At 36.3% G+C, this 21,065-nt stretch overlaps 3 protein-coding genes across 3 annotated transcripts; 2 read left to right on the forward strand and 1 right to left on the reverse strand.

Moving 5' to 3' along the window:
• The first annotated feature begins 899 nt into the window (after nt 1-899).
• LOC133287434 (probable sugar phosphate/phosphate translocator At4g32390) lies at nt 900-2,463 on the forward strand. The gene has a single exon (XM_061485052.1). The coding sequence runs from the start codon at nt 1,041-1,043 to the stop codon at nt 2,088-2,090; it is 1,050 nt and encodes a 349-aa protein (XP_061341036.1). The 5' UTR covers nt 900-1,040; the 3' UTR covers nt 2,091-2,463.
• Nucleotides 2,464-6,351: 3,888 nt separating this feature from the next.
• LOC133287449 (EG45-like domain containing protein) lies at nt 6,352-7,216 on the reverse strand. The gene is made up of 3 exons (XM_061485069.1): nt 7,081-7,216; nt 6,638-6,917; nt 6,352-6,540 (listed from the first exon to the last, which is right to left on the reverse strand). The coding sequence occupies exons 1-3, from the start codon at nt 7,184-7,186 to the stop codon at nt 6,534-6,536; spliced, it is 393 nt and encodes a 130-aa protein (XP_061341053.1). The 5' UTR covers nt 7,187-7,216; the 3' UTR covers nt 6,352-6,533.
• A 3,514-nt stretch (nt 7,217-10,730) lies between these two features.
• LOC133287436 (adenine nucleotide transporter BT1, chloroplastic/mitochondrial-like) lies at nt 10,731-20,960 on the forward strand. The gene is made up of 3 exons (XM_061485054.1): nt 10,731-11,541; nt 20,048-20,209; nt 20,321-20,960. Exons 1-3 carry the CDS (start codon nt 11,035-11,037, stop codon nt 20,792-20,794), a joined length of 1,143 nt encoding a protein of 380 aa, XP_061341038.1. The 5' UTR covers nt 10,731-11,034; the 3' UTR covers nt 20,795-20,960.
• The last annotated feature ends 105 nt before the right edge of the window (nt 20,961-21,065 follow it).

A 21,065-nucleotide genomic window follows, 5' to 3' on the forward strand; every position in this document is an offset into this window, starting at 1 on the left:
TGTTATGATCTTTATCTTTTTGGTATCTTCACAAATCAACGAGTTAAAAATGCTTTTTTTTTTTTTATAAAAAAAATCCAACCATTAAATTCGTAATTTTATTTGAATAATTTAAAAAATCTTTCCATATTTTTGAATGACTTTTTCATATTTTCATAAATTATATATATCTGTATATAAGATTTATTTTGAATTTATTACCGATATTGTATTACGATCTTATAATATACTTAATATATTATTTAAGATTTACTAATTCTTTTATTTGTCTAACTAATTCTTGTGTATAGATGAGTTTGATACCACCTACGTAGCACCGACACTGACACGAGACACGTGACACGACACTCCGACATGTTAATTCTAAAAAATGTTAAATTTTTACATGTTAGGACACATTTTGATATTAAATAATATATTTACTTTATGTAGTATATATTATCTTTAATATTCAATAATTTAACAAAAAAATGTATCTAAACTTATAATATTCATAAATTTTGCAAAGACACGTAAGATATTCCAAATATTTATTTTAAACTCAATAAAATGGTAATCATAATCTAACGAATCTAACCGTTGGAACTAAAAACTCAACACAATTTAACCTTTGAACCGTTTTTTGAATTTCAATAACGCGTGTTGAAGTGTCGGAGTATCCGAGAGTGTCGGGAAGTGTCAGACACGACACTTTAGAGTTTTTGAAGTGTCGGTGCTTCATAAGATACCACACATATTTTTGTATATCAGATTTGGATTCATGATTTCGTGATACGAGACACAAAAACGAGTTTAATAAATTTTAATTATAATTAATTTTGTGTAAATAGAGAATAAAATACATGGAAGCTACCTTCCCTGATTGTTTGTTTTTTTTCTCACTTTTAGTTTTAATTACCGCATCAAATTTTGGAGAGGTGGCACTTGTGTTTCTCTCTTTTCTCTCTCTCTGACCTGACCCTTTCTTCTTCTACTTGTTCTTCTTGTTGTGTGGCAGTGCCTCACTCACTCACTCACCCTCTTTCTTTCTTTCTCCGACAATGGGAAAAGGTGGATCTCTGAGCGATGGCGTCGTGAAGAAGATCATCCTCTCTTACACCTACGTAGCCATATGGATCTTCCTGAGTTTCACCGTCATCGTTTACAACAAGTACATCCTCGACAAGAAGATGTACAACTGGCCTTTCCCAATCTCCCTAACCATGATCCACATGTCCTTCTGTGCCACCCTCGCTATTCTCGTCGTGCGCGTCTTCCACCTCGTAGAACCAGTTTCCATGTCGCGTGATGTCTACCTCTCTTCGGTGGTCCCCATCGGCGCTCTCTATTCGCTTTCTCTCTGGCTCTCTAACTCAGCCTACATCTATCTTTCCGTCTCCTTCATCCAAATGCTCAAGGCCCTCATGCCCGTTGCCGTTTACTCCATTGGGGTCATCCTTAAAAAAGAGAATTACAAAAACGACACCATGTGTAACATGCTCTCGATCTCGCTCGGCGTCGCCGTTGCCGCTTATGGCGAGGCGAGGTTTGACACATGGGGTGTCATCCTCCAACTGGGTGCCGTCGCTTTCGAGGCTACGAGGTTGGTCATGATCCAAATCTTGCTTACCTCGAAAGGGATCTCGCTTAACCCCATTACATCCTTGTACTACGTTGCACCTTGTTGTCTGGTGTTCTTGTCGGTGCCGTGGATCTTTGTGGAGTACCCTGTGTTGAAGGAGACTTCGAGCTTTCACTTTGATTTCGTGATATTTGGGACGAATTCTCTGTGCGCGTTCGCATTGAATCTGGCCGTGTTCCTTCTGGTTGGAAAGACATCTGCTTTGACAATGAATGTGGCTGGGGTGGTGAAAGATTGGCTCTTGATTGCGTTCTCTTGGTCGGTTATTAAGGACACAGTCACGCCACTCAATTTGTTTGGGTATGGTCTTGCCTTCTTGGGCGTCGCATATTACAACCATTCAAAGTTGCAGGCTCTTAAGGCCAAGGAGGCACAGAAGAAACCTGAGCAGCCTGATGAGGAGACAGGGAGGTTGCTCCAGGACAGAGAAGGAGATGCCATCGGCAAGAGGAACGACCAGCAGAATTGATTTTATTTTATTTTATTTAATTTCCTAGTTTACAAAGATTCAAGAATGGAGGAAACAAAAGAAAACCAAAAAAAAAAAAAAAAAGAGTATTAAAAAATAAAACGAGGAGGAAGAGCAATCTGGATTTTGGATGCAAAAAAGGAATTGGCGTTCTCAGGACAAATTACTGATTCGGTATGTGTAGTTTTCTTGATCCTCCCGGTGATTACTGTTATCAGGGATTTGAGATCTGCATTTGTTGCCTATGGAGCCTATTACATGTGTTACTAGAGTAAGAGTCTCAAATCCTTTATTTATTACTATTTTTTTTTTCTTCCCCATTCCCCCTTTTCGGTGCTTAGTTTTATGTAATGTTGTTGTAGGGACTCAATTTGTCGAGTTTAAATGCTTATTTATTCATAATACATTCCTATTTTGTGATCTAGCTTCTGGTATTGTGAATTCAGGGTTTCTCATACAAATGTGATATGCATGGTGTTAAAGGCTAAGCAACATATTTGGTTATGTCTGACAAATGAAAATTTTCACTCAAAAGTCTAAATGTTAACGAGCGAAATATTCTGGTCTGGTAATATGATCTTGAAAAGTGATAAAATATTTGGGGGATGACTAATCACTGGATGTATTAATGGTTTAACTCTGATGAAATCTTGAATTTATCGTTGTTTTAGTTAGCCAAGATTTTGCCGATTTACTCTGCTTTGGTTAGATGTTTTCATTGTCCCTTCTGTTTACTACATCACTTTTTCACTCCACCTTAGTTTTTGGATTGCCGAATGTTTGAAAAAAAAAGAACTTGTTGATCTTGTGAATTATGGTCGTCTCTGTTCGCTGAAACATGGCCATATGAATATTGTCTGATGCTGTCATTGGGATATCATGCATCCCCTACCCGTGAGAGAAATCTGATTCGTTTTTTTTTTTTTTTTTTTTTTGAATTTTCAACCATAATTCAAGACGTTGAGATTGATATAAACCTGTTTTGATGTTAGAAATGCATCATTAGACGATTATGAAATGGACGCCTGAAGTTGGAAATTATACAATGTCTGATGATGATCTTCTTGTTAAGTTATCCTCACATCTGCTAAATATATGGGCGAAATCCTCACCTTACGACCTAGCTTTTGGATTGAGTCAGACACAGTTATTCTAACACTTATCACTGCCTTCTTTTGCTCTTGTTTGTTTTGTCTTCCTCTCTGTTAAAAATTGCTATAATCCAAATTCCAACCTAGAATGGACAGGGACATGGTTCGTCCACTGGCTGAAAATCTAACACTCTTATCCGAATTGTCCAACAAGCTGAAGAAAACTTACTTTTTATTTAATAAATAGTGATTTGCACGTCTATACAAGTATGCACAATGTCCAAATTGTCCACATAATCTATTTTCTGTTAAGGAACTAAACCAAAGTATTTGAAATCACGCTTGTAGTTTTTGTCTTTGTGTGTATTGTGGGCATCACTCATCAGCTGTTGGCAATATTACAAAGATAGTAGTAACACGTGTTATATTTCTGTGATAAATACGAGTAATTGAGCTGTATTATTTTGTTTTCTCTATTGCATTGGGTTACAGCTGCTAGCGAGTGCACGGTTTTGTTTAACTTAAGTATATCAGCTTAAAAAACCCCTTAATTTGAGTTGAACTCACTACCTTGACAGTTGACATCTGCTTTGGTTTAAGCCTAGTACGCGCTCATTCACGATCCTTAAGGAATCTCCTTTCACAAATATTGTGAGTTCATTACAGTAGTACTACCCATGAATACTCACACTGCCATTTGTGTGGGTTTGATTTCCTTAAAGCGTGCGCAATCATGGGCCATTATGAAGCTTAAGTGGAAGGTACACTAGTACCGAGATGGTGATAAACTAGAACTGAGTCGAATCAACGTCGAATCCACTCTCAAGTTCGTACACAGTTCAGTTTATTAACCGTATGTGATAACAGTTTTAACTCGTTTATAAATGAGTTGAGGTTAACCTTTTACATATTCAACTGTTTAATCTGTGAACCGGTTTAATATTTAAATATAAATTTTTAGATAACAGGAGATAACTTAGAATTTAAGGTTTAATCATTTTGATATCAGGAGAAATATATTTTTATAATTTTGATTTGTTTATGAACAATTTTTTTTTTTCATATTAGGTGATTTTAATATGAATGACAAAATTTTTAAAATAGGTTAATCTGAATATGAATTTCTCGTGTCCTATATTCCGGATGATGTTGAAAATTTCTACCTCTAATTAAAACTATAAGAGACTAATTTTTCAAGATACGATCGAACCATTTTCGCGGGAATTATTAACTTAGTGCTAGGTTGATACATAGGAGTCGATGGGGGGAAAACAAACAAATTGAATCCTGCTTGATGCAGAATATGTTAATGCTACTAATTGAATTATTTTTGGCCGTCAATATTACTTTGGAGAATTATTATGAAGCTGAATTTTTATTTGGCCAGTCCATTGTGCTTACTTGCACCACTTGAAAACAAACACTTTGCCACTAACTATAGTATTAGGTTATCCTAAATATCTATCATGCACTGAGCTGCTCACTTTTATGATTGCCCTTTTTAGTTGATGCGTTCCCTACCACTTTCTCCTCGTATGCTAAGTGGCGTGCTTGCTATACTCAATTTATGCCTGCAAGATGTTGAACTTATTGGTGGATATGTTGAACTGAAATTTGCGACGACCCATTATGAATATATTATAACCACTCATACTGAATAAAACTGATCGAGACCTTTCCAAAAATGGGGTTGACTCAGTGGAGGTTTAAGCCTCATCTAGTGTGACTATTCATTGGTTCATGGTCAAAATCCATTATCTTGATTAATCTTCTCTGTTTCCTGGTAAAGCTGACTGAATCAAATCTGAACATTCAAATCTGGCGATAATAATATTGGAACTTCCATTGTTTCCAGCATGTTCATGAATAAAACAAGCCAAGCAGAGGAAACATTTGATTATTTGAATATTCAGTATTGCCAACATGTTCTAGATACCAATCCCCTTAGAAAATGCTAGTTGATTTCTGAAATTGTTTTTATGTTTATTTCTGTAAAACGTGTTAGTACTGATTCATAAGTTAACCCACAAACATTGTATAAAACCCTTAATCAATTTAATTCTACATAATGGATGTATTATGTATATAAGTTAAAATTTTGTCTAGAGATTATGTTCCAAGATTATATGGAAAGGATATAAAGGTGAGGAATTAATCGCATTCCTGAGAAGAAATCACCAACAAAACAGAAAGATACCCAAGTAATTTCATGTTAGTTTTGCTGTGTGTTAATCTCAATTAGGCAACTGTAAATCAAGGTGGAAAAGAATAGGACGCCTCTCTTTTGTATACATGAATTGGGTTGAAACTATCATATTTATTCACAGAGCATAACACCAAAACCCACATGTGAGAAGTGCTTAGCAATATACCCTTAATCTGGGTTTTATAAAATATAATACTAAATGATAGTGCATATAAAATAATATCTATCAAAACGTGCTTCCTTATCCAAAAATAATGAACATAAATTCCACGAATGGTGAAATATGTGATTTGAATTGAAATACTGAAATGCTTATTGTGCCTGTGACATGTGAAAGCATTAAGTTTCCCATCTATAATGACTAGCTAGCAGTCTTATGAACTGCTGCAATTTTGTCGCTTGAATGTGTACGTGAAGAGATTTCAAATTACACAACCTTGCTTGTATCCTTAAACTTCCACACCATGATCGAACAGAATGCGAAAAGAGAGGTGCCATTTTGCACCATATTGAAGCACTAAAATTCAATTAAAAAGCACTAGATATATATATATATATATATATATCCCCTTGTGCTACTGGAAGAAACCTTTAAATATCGTTCCCACAATGACAAACTTGTGTTTTTTCGTTGATCTTGAATTCTTTGTACACTATTCAGTCCACTAATTAAGTACACAAAGCCTAGTGGAAAAATGGTAGTGCCAGCTGAGACAAGAACATCAAGCAACTTCATGTTCATTAATTAATATTGGTATAATCAGCTTCAAGTTATTCATGAACTGATGACGCTTGTTTCTCTAGTTTTAGATTGTTGTTGCGAATGTCCAATTCCAGTTTCAAATATTGTCGCGAGTCTTAGCCATCCAGGCATATATACGAATTAATTCTGTTTTCCCAAATTAATTATTATATATGCTATTATAATTAATTGACTATCAACAGTGTCAATGACATAGGCAGTGATGCACGCACGCATTACAATTTATGATTGAAACAGGACAGGTCAAAAGTATTTTATTAGATCAATGCTTTGGCTCCAAGAAGCAAAATCTTGCTTACTACTAAACAACAACAACCTATTGACGTGACGTCAGGATATCAATTAGTAGTATATGGGGTATGGCTTCTGAATAGAATTAATGGTCATATCCTGTAAGAATTGAAAAGCAGTGGAATTAAGATGATAACTTGGATGATGACATAGGAGCATAGAGAAGATAAAAAGATATATGTATAAATATACTTACTGGGTAAATTCAATATTGATTTTTGCAGCAGAGAGGCGTGAGATGGCTGCAAAGGCATCATTCGACATGAGCATAGTGTTGGAACATGGAGACCTTGGACAGAAATCAACCACTTTAACGTCAATACTACCACTTTTGCATGGCTTATTGTTTCCACTCACACACCTTATTCTGTATCGCCTTCCACATGCTGCCCCGTTATCCCACAACCCTTCATTCACAGCCACAAAAAGATTTCCCGGAGGAAACTGATCTCTTCTATTTCCATCACAAGCAGTAGCTGAGCAAAGATGAAAACCAAACAATTACGAGAAATCAAACAAACAAACTAAATATAAGACATAGGTCTCTTTGTCTTCTTGTGAAAGAAATACAAAAGAAATTTAGTATTGTATCTTTCCACTTATATTATTATTGGAGCAAGAAATAAATTGTTCACTCACGTATATATGGGGTTCCATAAGAAACAGCAGTACCAACATCTCCAAGAGCTAGGCTCACTTGTTTGAGCAATAGGCTTACAAAGATTGCAAGGGGAAAGAGACTCATGATTATTAATTCCACCTAAGGATATGATTTTGCTTAATGGGACATCCCGTGCGATCTCAATTTATATAACTATCAAGGCTTTATATCTTACCAAGCTATATATTCGTATTTATCACAATGTTTTAACATCAAAAACTTAAATTATATCATTACTTTTTTAGGAATACAAATCACGTGACATATGTTCACGGTTAAAATTAATTTGATTAATTGAAAACTTCTAGATGAGCTTTATGAGATTCTTATGGCTGAGAGTTTTCCCTCAGTTTGTTGCACATCTAATCCCATTTGACTCTGCCAAGTAGTAAACTATATATAGGATAACGATAAGACACATTAGAGTTTACTTCGTAGACACGTATACATCCAATTTATTGGATCATTATTCATCCTGTTCTTGATTATGTGGATTCTCGAGTGACCATGCCAATATAACGTCCACGCTTAATTTTTTAATGAGAAATTAGAGTGTGACGCTTTACAAGATTGAAAGGGAATTTTTATTTTTAATTTTAATTTCTCACCCGCTTCATCAAATTAATTGAGGTTGAGTTGGCATTATAAGGGCGGCAAAACTCTTCCTATCGAATAAATCTTTGGTACTACTGTTTGTACCTAGATTCAGTGCATCTCATCAATGAAAATATTACACATCAGAGGAGAGAGAAAAAATTTGACAGAAAAAATAGAATTTTAACTTACATGTAATATTTTCATTGGTGTGATGCACTGACCAAAGATTTATTCCTTCCTATCATATTATTAATATAATATGGGCTGTATATCCAAAACTCAAACGTGGAATTCTAAACTTCTATATATAAAAGAACGGCCGCCCAAGGTGTTAATGGTGTATGAGAAAGCAAAGCACTTTTCGTGCATGAACTCCACTGTCTACTGGTAATATGTGATACTTTACATTCCATTCTAATTTCTTTGGACTGTAGCACCGTTGTTAATCGAAGATATGTAGATAGCTTTTTTGGTTTAGCTTACTGTTTTGAGGTTAGAACATCGTTTTTACCAGTAACTTAAGCGACATTTTGGACCGATCCCAATCCAACTAAAACCAATCTTAATGGCTAAAAAATTTTATTTTATAAAAAAGAATTGTAAACAAAAACTAAAAATCATGGTCGTGGGAATAAAATAGCGCACCATGCAGTTAAAATATTAACTACAAACGATCCGTATTGCATTTTGGACAAATCTTTTATTTTTTATTTATTCCTATGGCGCCAGAGAAATTTCTAGTACTAAAAGAAATTTTTACGTGAACTTGTTTTAAAATACATAAATAAAGATGTTTTTATTTTTTAATTTAATTTCAAATACATTATAATTTTAATTCTTTTTCCTATCTATTATATTACCATATAAAGAATATGCATTTAGTATTTTGACAACAAAGAAACAGCTTTCGCATATCCAACTCGGCCTTTATTACATGAGCAGACTACATATGTTATCGTCCATAGTTAAGGCATGACTTTGAAGGAAGGGTAACTGATGAATGTACATGACTTCATAAAGACATAATCTATATCATAATTTTATGAAGCAACAATACCCTTTATATTTTATGTCATATTATTAGTTTTGACCTTCACAAATGACAAAAAAAGCTAATTGTTTGTTTATGAAACTTAGTTCCAAAAAAAAAAAAAGTCAAATGATACCAAATTCATTTGGAGACTCCCTGAATTGAGGAACAAATCCGAGTGAGGCTGTTTGGCACTTCACCTCTATTTTCACTTCCGCATTCTCTTTATTATTGGACTTCCTTTGTAATAAAAGAATAAATATTTTAATTAATCTTTTAAGAAAAAATTGTTTGTCCTTTTAAACACACAATTTTAATTACTTTCACAAAAATGTGAGACCCATACATTTATTTATTTTTTTGTTCACTTTCTCTCCCCATGATCTATCTCTTTTTTTTCTTTCTTAAAATGACATAAGTACACAACTTTACCTACTTTAAAATTACACACACTTGTTATCAAAAAAAATAAAAAAATTACACACACTTTCCCCATCTTTTAAAGATAAAATTTTTAGACATTAATTTGATAATTTACGTACAATGTATAATAAACATTAATTTCAGAACCAAATTGATGTCTAAATATATAATAGTGGAATAAATTCATAGTCATTTTAGGAACTATTTGATGGTGTCCTGGTTTTTTTAATTCTTAAAATTATTTTGTAAAGTAGTCAATAAAATAAATATTTTTGTATTTTTTTTTAAGTTAAAAGTCAAAACATAAAACAAAAACAACTGAAATATATTATATAAATTTGATTCTAAAAATTAAAAAATAGATATAATTTTAATTTTTTTTATTATAAAACAGGCATTATCCAACAGTTTTTTTTTTAAATTAAAAAATTATTTTTGAAAATAAAATTCTGTTTCTTTGGGTTCATCTCTCATTAGCACTTGAACCTGGGCCTGTTTCATAAGAGTTTACTTTTATAGGCCAATGAGGCCTGAATTCGATTATCATCGAATTTGAAAGGCTTACCAGGAAATCAGCTCATAAGAAATGTTGAATTGGGCCGAGTACATTTATACAAGCCGAAGAATAATGGGCAGCCCAAGAAACCAACAAGAAACACATGCTGTAGCGCATATCCGCACACGATAATGGCAGAACACGGCGTGTCGGCGTGCAAGAGTTTTCCAAAGCAATTGAATTCTGCAGAAAGCAAGACTTTGACTACTGGCAGTAAGCTCGACAGAAAAAGGTAGAAAAAGGAAAAAAAAAAGCACTAATTTATTTTTTATTTGGAGTTACCCAACCCTATTTACTTTTTTGAGGCGAGTTGGCTCTCTCCGGTATACCCACAAGCTTCGACTCTTTGAGCCGGCTATGAGACTAATCCGAAGTGCGGAGATCAATGATGGCTAAAGGTTCAGCCCCTCCTCAAGAATGCATTCAGCGGAATTCAAATACAAACAGACCGGTTGGTCAATTAATCAGTGACAAATTTTAGCTTCCAGTGTTTTGGCAATCTTTGGAGTTATGTTAAGAAAATTGATCTAGTGATTGTTTTTTTCTTTTCTTTTTTTTTTTCTTTTTGTAATAATCTAGTGATTGCTTTATCTCCAAATATACATAAATTTTAATTTCATTTTAATTAAATAACAACAATATTGTTTTATAAAAATATAAAATTGTAAACCCATGAGAGAGTTTTTTTTTTTTTTTTTTATGATTGCGAGCGAGCAAATTAAATATGACAACATAGATAGATAGTTAAGTTAAATAAAAATAACATATTTGAAAAAAAATTAAACCTAGATATATTGAGAAAATTCTTTTTATAATAATGTATAAAATAATATAAATAATAAATGCAAAGGTGACGAATTTGAGGAACAAAATAAGAAAACAAGTCAAACGACGTCAAAATGCGATCTCTTTCAGTGGAATTAAGGTTTTTATTTATTTTCATTTATTTAATTTACGAAAAGAAATATAAAATAGAGGTTTTGGATTTGGTGGCACCGCAATGCTACGCAAGGAAGCAAATACCTAACTTCTCAACCCACCAAGAGGTAGCAGCTGCAGAAAAAAAAAAAAAAAAAAAAACATAACAAAACCTGAGATTTAGATTGCGATATTTAACGTAAGACCCCTTTCGTTCCGAGTAGAGGTCTAGGGACAAACAAGACATCTTCATTCATTCAACCTTCTTCTCTCGATTTTGTCTTAGAATGACTGTATTACTATCTCTCTGAAACCATGAGTGTGACATAGTTGTCTGTGTTATTCATTAAGCCTTGGGAGAAAGAAAAAAGCAAGCTTTATCACACATCACAACTCAAAAGGTCTTTGATGTTCATGGGTAGGAGGGGAATTCAACAATACGATGACAAAACAGATTTGGGGTACTATCATCCCGGTGGTTTGTTTGCCAGCGTTGGCCAAATGGGAATGGGGTTTGGTGTGGAACCAAACCCTTCTGATTCCCGTGACAATGGTGGCATGAAACTTCCCTTTAACGAATTGTACGTTAAGTATGTTCAGTCACTGGGGAAAGTTGAAATTGTTGGAGTTCCAGGTGAGGGGGAAGGAACCAAGATGAAAAAGGGTGGCCTCACACTCAAAATTAAGATCAAGAATCCTTCGCTTAGGAGGTTGTTTAGTGGCGCAATTGCTGGGGCTGTGTCCCGCACCGCTGTGGCACCATTGGAGACTATAAGGACTCATTTAATGGTGGGAAGTAGTGGCCATTCTACCGTTGAGGTTTTCAACAATATTATGAATACTGATGGCTGGAAGGGATTGTTTAGGGGCAATCTCGTTAATGTCATTCGGGTTGCACCTAGCAAGGCCATTGAGGTAATATACACATGTTTTTCAGGACTTGTGTTTCATTTATTTACCCCTATATGATACTTGGTACTTTACTTTTTGGTTGGTTGTTTTTCAAGGACTCCATTGTATCATTAATTTTGATACCGATTGTGGGCTTTTTGTTTGTTTTATTTACTTTGTTCTTGGTTTGTGCATTCCTTGTTGTCATGGATTTACTTCTAATTGGCAGCATTTGTTTTATGAGGGCCATTCATATTCTCAATGTCAAGAAGAGTGTTTACAGGATTCTTGAATCTATAAATTTTGGATTTTTTTTTTTAAATGTTGTATACACCATATTGGAAGTCTCTGGTCTGTTAACTACAAGTTTTGATGAGTGATTTATTGGGTATGGAGGCCATGAGACCATATTTTCCAAGTTTTTAAGGACATCCTAACAAACAACTTGATAAACCAAATCTTCTCATGGTTTTAGAAAGAGTTCCCTGGAACTTGTAGATTAGATACTTTTTGTTGTGTATAGATGGTAAGAGGAGTTAAAATGAACTTTTGTAAGATCTAAATTGAATTTAACACACCAAAGCTTTGGGGGTTTACTTTCTGGATTGGAAATAGGATGGAATCATGGATTTTAGCAGGTTTTGCTGGATTCGCTTGTAGCTTTGGAGATGATTCAACATGGGTGTAGTGATAATCACCCTTGTAATCCTCTTATAGAGCCATTTGCAACATCCTTGGGCAGCATTGGTATCTGGAGCTTTGTCATACTCTTAGAGAAGCTAATAAAGGTTCAGATTGGCTAGCTCATATCTCTCACTCAAGGGTATTTTAGTATCAGCTCCATCAAGCTCGTCCAAAGGGACTGTGTCAGAATCTGCTTGATGACTTATTGGGAGTAGCTTTTCCTACATTAGTTTTGTTTTATTTTCTGACCCCTTTTATGTGCCCAAAAGAAAAAGTCAATCTGATGCATCATTTTTATATGAAGAGAGAGAAACTGAGTGAGTTTGCCATAGGCCCATAGTTATGGTGCTATAACGTGCAATAGCTCTACTGTTGCAGGTAGCGGCACACAACCGTTATTTTCGCAGCGCCACGCTACAGTTTTTCGTAGTGGCTGTAGCACATAGTTATCAAATTCAGATTGCGGCCGGTCGCGACTGACCCCTATACGCTATACCGGGTTGCAGTATATCAGAATAAAATCTTGATATACCACATGAATGTTCAAATTTTTTATTAAATTCTATGTGATACCTCTATGTTCAGTGAAAGCACAAGTTATCCCACAATCATACTTAAGAAATCAGTATGGGTAGTGGGTACAGATATACAGTAGAGCAGAATGGAAACCATAGAATCATGACCTATAATAAATCAGTATGGGACAGTGCAGTAGAACAGAAATATACTTGAGAAATCAGTGTGGGTACAATCATTCTAAACAGAAATATACTTAAGAAATTAGTACCAGAAAACAAGGACAGAATTGGCACCTGTTTCGTTAAACGAGAGAGACAAGAGGAAGAGAAGCAGAGTCGCAGAGGCGAGAGAGAAAGAGATGCAGAAAGCCAGTAGCGAGAGAGAGAATATCGAGGGTTTGACACTAAAACCCAATTAAAGACCAAAACAGCAGTCAAAAATAGCTATTACAAATTAAAAATGAGGGCAAATACAAAATTTTATGATATTTCACTGTTGTGGAGCAATTGCGCCGCAACACATCTCTATTTGGCTGCAATTGCGACCGTAACAGCCGCAACACTTACTTGTTGCATTGCGGCTGGTCGTGGCCAGCCTCCGCAATCTGCTATTGTAGTGGAATAGCATGCAATTGCGCTGAATTTAATGACCCTGCTGTTGCAGCTGCTATTGTGGGTCAAATCACGGGAATTGCGCAGGGGTTCTAACATCCCATATTTGCCCTGTATATGGCGTCCCAACCTTCATAGCGAAGGGGGTTCTCTTAACTTCCCTTCCTTTTGAAGCCCTAACCCATCGTCATGCTGCTGCTGCTGCTGCTGCATCCATCGTCTCTTCGACTGAGTGCCTTCTCTGTTTGGCTGAACCTGAATTCCCATTCTCTCTGTTTTGAACCCTGTTGTGCTGAATCCCTCTTCTATTCTGCTGCTGCTGCTGTTTTGGCTAGTTTTTAACCTCTTCTCCTTTGGTGCTGTTGTTTCTGCTAGTTTGGCCACTATCTGGTTCAGCTGGGTTGGGCGTTACTGCAGTATGGCTGTTTCAGACTCTTCTGTTCTATTGTTCTATTTCTCTGTATTGCTGCTTTTATATGCCTATATATGTGTTTGAATATAATTTTGTATCCTAGGTAGTATCTTACAATCAAATAATTTATGCGTTCCTCTCCCCCTTCCGAACCTTGGTAGGACCTCGATTTTGACTCCCAAGGCTCTTGAAATTCAATTTATTTTAAGTTGTAATTGGATGCTTTACATTTTACTGAACCTTTTTTTAATACTGTTGCAGTTTTTGGGCTTAATTTTCTTTGATTTATGTTTCTAAAGAACTTGCTTATGATAGTTGCCTTGTTCTTATTTTATTGTTTTTAGGTGGGGATCTTATATATATATATATATATATATATATATATATATGGCCCTTCAAGTAGTCAATGTGCAAGTATGCTTTAATCGTAGTTTCACAATTTTGTGTCAGTTAACTTGTGAATTCAAATTCAATTTCAAATAAGTCAGCCAAACACCTGTACTCAAATGAATATCATTCCCATACATTGTGTTTGGAATATTTGAAACTAGGGAATGATTTGATTTGATTTAGAAATCAAATTTTATGTTTGGAAACCATTATGGAAAATAGGATTTGAATTGATTAAGAAATCAAATCTTATGTTTGAAACTCATTAAAAATGGATTTGATTGGATTTCATTTTATTAAATAGGCCATTTAGTAAGAGTAAAAAGGTAAATCTATATCATTAAAATTCAATTCAAATCAATTCCCACCAAATCCTAGGATTTGTAAAAAAGCAATGAAATCCATGGGATTTTTTAAAATCAAAATCATTTCCTATTTTTTAACATTTCGAACACACTCATAGTGATTTTTATGAGGTTTCTACCTCTCCATTTATTGGCAATGGGTCTTAATGTTTAGCAGTTCTATGGGTGCCAGTTCCATGACATTTATTGGCATGCCCGAAATGAAGATCCGCACCCATTTAGAGAAGAGAAGCAAAAAATCTCATAATTTGCAAACTTCCTAGCTATAGAAATTTTACATTTCTTTGCCTCATATTTCCCTCTCTGTCTGATCCATTTTGGTGTGTACATGAAACTGTCATGGATACCATCTGATTTTGCACAGAGAAAAACAGCTTACTTGCACTTGTACTGTTAATGATTTGTTGGAGAATCATGCTTCTAAATGTGAAAAGCGTTATTGTTGCAATCCCTAGTTTTCAGCATCTAGAATGTTTTATTTTTCCTCCTTAATCTTAGGAGTTTGTTTCGTTATTTGTTATTTAAATTCCTAGGATTAGTTTGTTTCTGATATTTTTCCTGTTTAGTTAAAATAGGATTCAGTTTTCTAGTTTTATCTCTTTCCCTGATTATAGGGATTTGTTGCACTGGAATATTTCTGGTGTCTATTTATTGTACGTTTTTTTTCTTTTAGTTTTAATGGAAAAACTGGTTCCATCATTCAAACTTTCTATATGGTATCAGAGCTTGATTTTTAAGGGACTGATCCACCCATGGCTACCAATGTGCCACTCTTTGGCACCATGAGAGCCTACCAAACTACTTCTTCCAATACCACCGGTACAAATACCACTCCAACAACAACCCCACTCAATGTTTCAGCATCAAACCAAACCAACAACAACTCAGCAGCTGTCATTACCAACGATAGTCCAGCATTAGTCATCACTGGTCATCGATTCAATGGAGACAATTATTTGTTGTGGTCACGCAGCGTTCGTATGTTCATTGGAGGCCGTGGCAAGGGAGATCATCTCACCGGTACGGGTGATGCTGCTCCTCTGGAAACCAGTCATCCACAATACAAGAAGTGGTCCATTGAAAATAACCTTGTGATGTCTTGGTTGCTGAATTCCATGGTGCCTGAAATAGCTGAAACATACATGTTGTGCTCCACAGCCAAGGAAATTTGGGATGGCGTGAAGGAAGCCTTCTCTAAGGAAGATAACACAGCTGCCTTGTTTCACATCAAGGGGATTCTTCGTGATCTCAAACAGGAGGACAAGGATGTCACCAGCTATTATAATTCACTCCTAAAATTCTGGCAACAATTGGATCTTTATGATCAACATGAATGGACTACTCCAGCCGATACTCTTCAGTATAAGAAAATTGTTGAACAAGACCGCACCTACAACCTTCTTTTGGGACTCAATCCAATCTATGATGGAGCTCGCAGCCGCATCATGGCCACTCGCCCTCTGCCATCCTTGCGAGAAGTTTTTTCTGAATTAAAGTGGGAAGAAAGCCGCAAAGTTTTGACCAATAGCATCCCAAAAGTTGATGCACCTTTGGAAGCAGCAGCCTTTGTCTCTAGACCCAACAATGCAGACTCCAGACCTAGGCGAAATGGTAAGCTCTGGTGTGACCATTGCAACAGAACTGGGCATATTCGGGATACATGCTGGAAAATCCATGGCAAGCCAGCTGATTGGAAGCCAAGACAAAACAGAGACTTTAATCATGTTGCTGCAGTTGTAGAAGATGTTCCGCAAGCAAAATCCGAAGGCCATACATTTACAAGGGAACAAGTGATAGCCATACAACGCATGCTGCAAGATTGCAATAAGGACAAATCTAATCCCTCATCTGATAGTCATCAATCAGGTACATTCCATACAGCTCTCCAATCCGATCTTGATAAATGTGATTCCTGGATGGTAGATTCTGGGGCTACAGATCATATGACTGGTAATTCCTCTCTTCTTTCTGAATACTTTCCCATTTTCGAGGCAAAATCAGTAAAAACAGCAAATGGAGGCTTAGCCAAGGTTCACGGAATTGGTGTTGTTCACCTATCGTCAACCATATCTTTAACTGGAGTTCTCTACGTTCCATCTCTTACCTGCAATTTAATTTCTATTACCAAATTGACCAAGGATTTAAAGTGCACAGTCAAATTTACCCACGTTGATTGTATTTTTCAGGATTTGGCATCGGGGAGGACGATTGGCAGTGCTAGGGTCTCTAATGGTTTATATCAACTTTACACAGCCGCGGTTATGAAGACTCAAGACAGCACATTTGCAGCAACTAGCAATTTGAATAAGGCTCTTTTATGGCATTTTAGATTAGGGCATCCAAACTTTCAATATATGAAAAAGATGTACCCTTCTTTATTTAATGAGAATTCGAATTTTCCTTCATGTGATATATGTCAACTTGCAAAACAAACTCGGTCTCATTATCCCTTACAAATGCATGTTCCTTCTAAACCATTTGCCATTATCCACAGTGATGTGTGGGGACCTGCAACTGTTAAAAGCCTTACGGGTGCTCGTTGGTTTGTCACATTTATTGATGATCATACTCGAATGACATGGGTGTACCTATTAGCCAATAAATCTGAAGTCACATCCACCTTTAAAGTCTTTCACAAAATGATCCTTGCCCAATTTCAAACCCAAATCCTTACCCTTAGATCTGACAATGCACGTGATTATTTTAACTTGGACCTTTCAGCTTACCTAAAAGACCATGGCATCATCCACCAGAGCTCTTGTGTCAATACCCCACAACAAAACGGTGTATCTGAGAGAAAAAATCGCCATTTACTTGAAGTTGCTCGTAGCCTACTCTTTGCCTCAAATACATCCAAAAATTATTGGGGGGAAGCTATTCTTACAGCCACTTACCTTATCAACCGCATGCCATCTCGGGTATTACACTTCTCCTCACCTTACCAAACACTCCTCACTGCATTCCCTTCATTGACCTTAACCCCAAATCTCCCACCAAAAATTTTTGGTTGCACCGTGTTCATTCATAACTCTCAAGGTGGTAAATTGGATCCTCGGGCTCTTAAGGGCATCTTTCTTGGCTATTCCCCTACTCAGAAGGGGTATAAATGCTTCAGTCCAGCCACACATCGATTCTACATTACTAAAGATGTCACCTTTTTTGAACATCAGCCTTATTTTTCCCAAACCGCCATTCAGGGGGAGATCCCTAATTCCAAGGAATGGTTGTTTGTGACTAATACTCCAGAAAACTCTGCTTCAACAGCCCCTACACCGGTCTTAGGTGAATCTCAGGAAAATGACACTTCATCTAATGGCTTATCCTCTTCCGGCCCGCTCCAGAAACCGCCTGAACAGCAGCCCCTGCAAGTCTACACGCGACGGCCCAAATACAGAACAGCTTCTGAGATGCTTGAACATGTTGACAAACAGATTACCTTGGCTCCTGGTCCAACTGAAGAAACCATTAGTCCTGCACTTGACCAAACTGAATCCTTGCTGCCAAGTTCTGATGATGCTCTGCACATGCCAATTGCACTTCGTAAGGGGGTAAGGACATGTACAAGTCATTCCATCTGTAATTTTATATCCTATGCTAATCTTTCCTCCAGGATGCAGCATCTAGTCAAGAACATTGACAAGGAAACCATTCCTACATCCTACTTTGAGGCATCTAAGACTACTGAATGGTGTTCTGCTATCCAGGATGAATTGCATGCACTCAAAAAAAATGGCACTTGGGAGATAGTTACCTTACCACAAGGAAAATCAGTGGTTGGCTGTAAGTGGATTTTTACCATCAAATATAATGAAGATGGGAGTATTAATCGCCATAAAGCAAGACTTGTGGCCAAAGGATTCACTCAGACACAGGGCATTGATTACCAGGAAACCTTTGCTCCAGTAGCAAAATTTAATTCAATTAAAATTCTTTTGTCCATTGCTGCTTGCCTAGATTGGCCCCTTTGGCAAATGGATGTGAAGAATGCATTCTTAAATGGTGACTTAGAAGAAGAGGTTTACATGGAAATTCCCCAAGGAGTGGAAGATGGTCAAGGATCTCGAAAGGTATGTAGATTATTAAAATCCCTTTATGGTTTGAAGCAATCTCCAAGGGCTTGGTTTGATAAGTTTACTGCAGTTGTCAAAAATCAAGGGTACTCCCAATGTCAAACTGATCATACTATGTTTGTTAAAACTGCACCTCATCAGAAAATTACAATATTAATTGTCTATGTTGATGATATTGTGATTACTGGTAATTGGGAGGATGAGATAAAGCAATTAAAGGAGACGTTAGCTCACAAATTTGAGGTCAAGGACCTTGGAAAATTACGATATTTTCTTGGAATGGAAGTGGCAAGAACTAAGGAAGGAATTTCAGTTTCTCAAAGAAAATATACTCTTGATCTGCTGAATGAAACAGGGATGTTGGGATGTAAACCTTCTGATACACCAATGGAGGCGAACTACAAGATAGGACTCAAACAAGAATGTGCTTCGGTAGACACTGAGAGATATCAAAGACTAGTTGGAAAACTCATTTATTTAGCCCACACTAGGCCTGATATTAGTTTCCCTGTGAGTGTGGTCAGTCAATTTATGAACAGCCCAAATGAAGAGCACTTGGAAGCCGTCTACAGAATCCTACGATACTTAAAGATGACTCCTGGTAAAGGATTGTTCTTCAAGAAAAATTCCAGCCGTGATATTGTGATTTACACGGACGCTGATTGGGCAGGATCCATTATCGATCGAAGATCAACCACAGGCTATTGCTCATATGTGTGGGGAAATTTGGTCACTTGGAGGAGTAAAAAACAGTCTGTGGTAGCCAGAAGCAGTGCTGAAGCCGAATACAGGGCATTGTCCTTAGGCACTTGTGAGGGAATGTGGATTTTAAGAGTCCTAAAGGAGCTACACCTCGAATACAAGGATCCTATGAAGATTTTCTGTGATAACATGGCCACCATTGGAATTGTCAATAATCCAATCCATCATGACCGTACCAAGCATGTTGAACTTGATAGAAATTTCATCAAGGAAAAAATTGATGCAAATATTATTGATCTAAGTCACATTTCCACAGGGTCCCAGATTGCTGATATCTTAACCAAGTCTTTATCAAGAATTAAATTTGAAGGACTAATTTCCAAGCTGGGAATGCTGGACATCTACCACCCAGCTTGAGGGGGAGTGTTGCAATCCCTAGTTTTCAGCATCTAGAATGTTTTATTTTTCCTCCTTAATCTTAGGAGTTTGTTTCGTTATTTGTTATTTAAATTCCTAGGATTAGTTTGTTTCTGATATTTTTCCTGTTTAGTTAAAATAGGATTCAGTTTTCTAGTTTTATCTCTTTCCCTGATTATAGGGATTTGTTGCACTGGAATATTTCTGGTGTCTATTTATTGTACGTTTTTTTTCTTTTAGTTTTAATGGAAAAACTGGTTCCATCATTCAAACTTTCTATAGTTATTTTATCTATCAGAGAGTGATCAAATCTGCAAAGTGTTTTTATGTATCTCAATATATTTTCACCTGTTTCTGCAGCTATTTGCTTACGATACAGTAAACAAGAACCTATCACCAAAGCCCGGGGAGAAGCCAAAACTCCCTATTCCTGCATCATTGATTGCAGGTGCCTGTGCTGGAGTGAGTTCAACTATATGCACATATCCTCTTGAATTACTCAAGACTCGACTAACTATACAGGTATGTACTTTAAAAGTATACAAAATTTTTGCTATCCCATTTTTATGTTTTAGCATCCTACTTTGAAAATAGAAGGGAAATCTTAAGCAAGCTTGATTAATGATTTTGCAGAGAGATGTTTATGATGGTCTACTTGATGCATTCTTGAAAATAATTCGAGAAGAGGGTCCTGCAGAACTTTACAGAGGCCTGGCTCCTAGTCTTATTGGAGTTATTCCATATGCTGCTACTAATTACTTTGCCTATGACACTTTACGAAAAGCATACCGAAAATTTTTTAAACAAGAGAAGATTGGCAACATTGAGACCCTTTTGATTGGTTCAGCAGCTGGTGCTATTTCAAGTAGTGCAACTTTCCCACTTGAGGTGGCTCGCAAGCATATGCAAGTGGGAGCTCTCAGTGGAAGACAGGTTTACAAAAATGTGGTTCATGCCCTTGCAAGCATAATGGAAAAAGAAGGGATCCAGGGTTTATATAGAGGACTGGGACCTAGTTGCATGAAGTTGGTGCCAGCTGCTGGAATCTCTTTCATGTGTTACGAAGCATGCAAGAGCATACTGATTGATGATGATGACGAGGAATAGTTTGAGTCAAGTGCTGGATTTCCATTGAAGCTAAGAGGCGAAACTGCATATTCTGTTTATAAACATTCAGTTAACTTATTTTGGATTTCTCTTATGTTACTGGAATTTTTCCCTCCACAAATCACATTTATATGCAATTGAGAATGGAATATTGGTTTTGGTTTTTCGTTTATGTATGTTACCAATGCCCATTTCACTGTGTCCTGGCTTTCTCGTGGCTTAACTGCTCATCTTCAAGGTCAAAATCAACTATTCTTGTACTCTTGTTCTT

This window comes from Gastrolobium bilobum, unplaced genomic scaffold, assembly GCF_033153095.1.
Source record: "Gastrolobium bilobum isolate Gb01-03AN ecotype WA unplaced genomic scaffold, APGP_CSIRO_Gbil_v1 utg647, whole genome shotgun sequence".
Classification (NCBI taxonomy): domain Eukaryota; kingdom Viridiplantae; phylum Streptophyta; class Magnoliopsida; order Fabales; family Fabaceae; genus Gastrolobium; species Gastrolobium bilobum.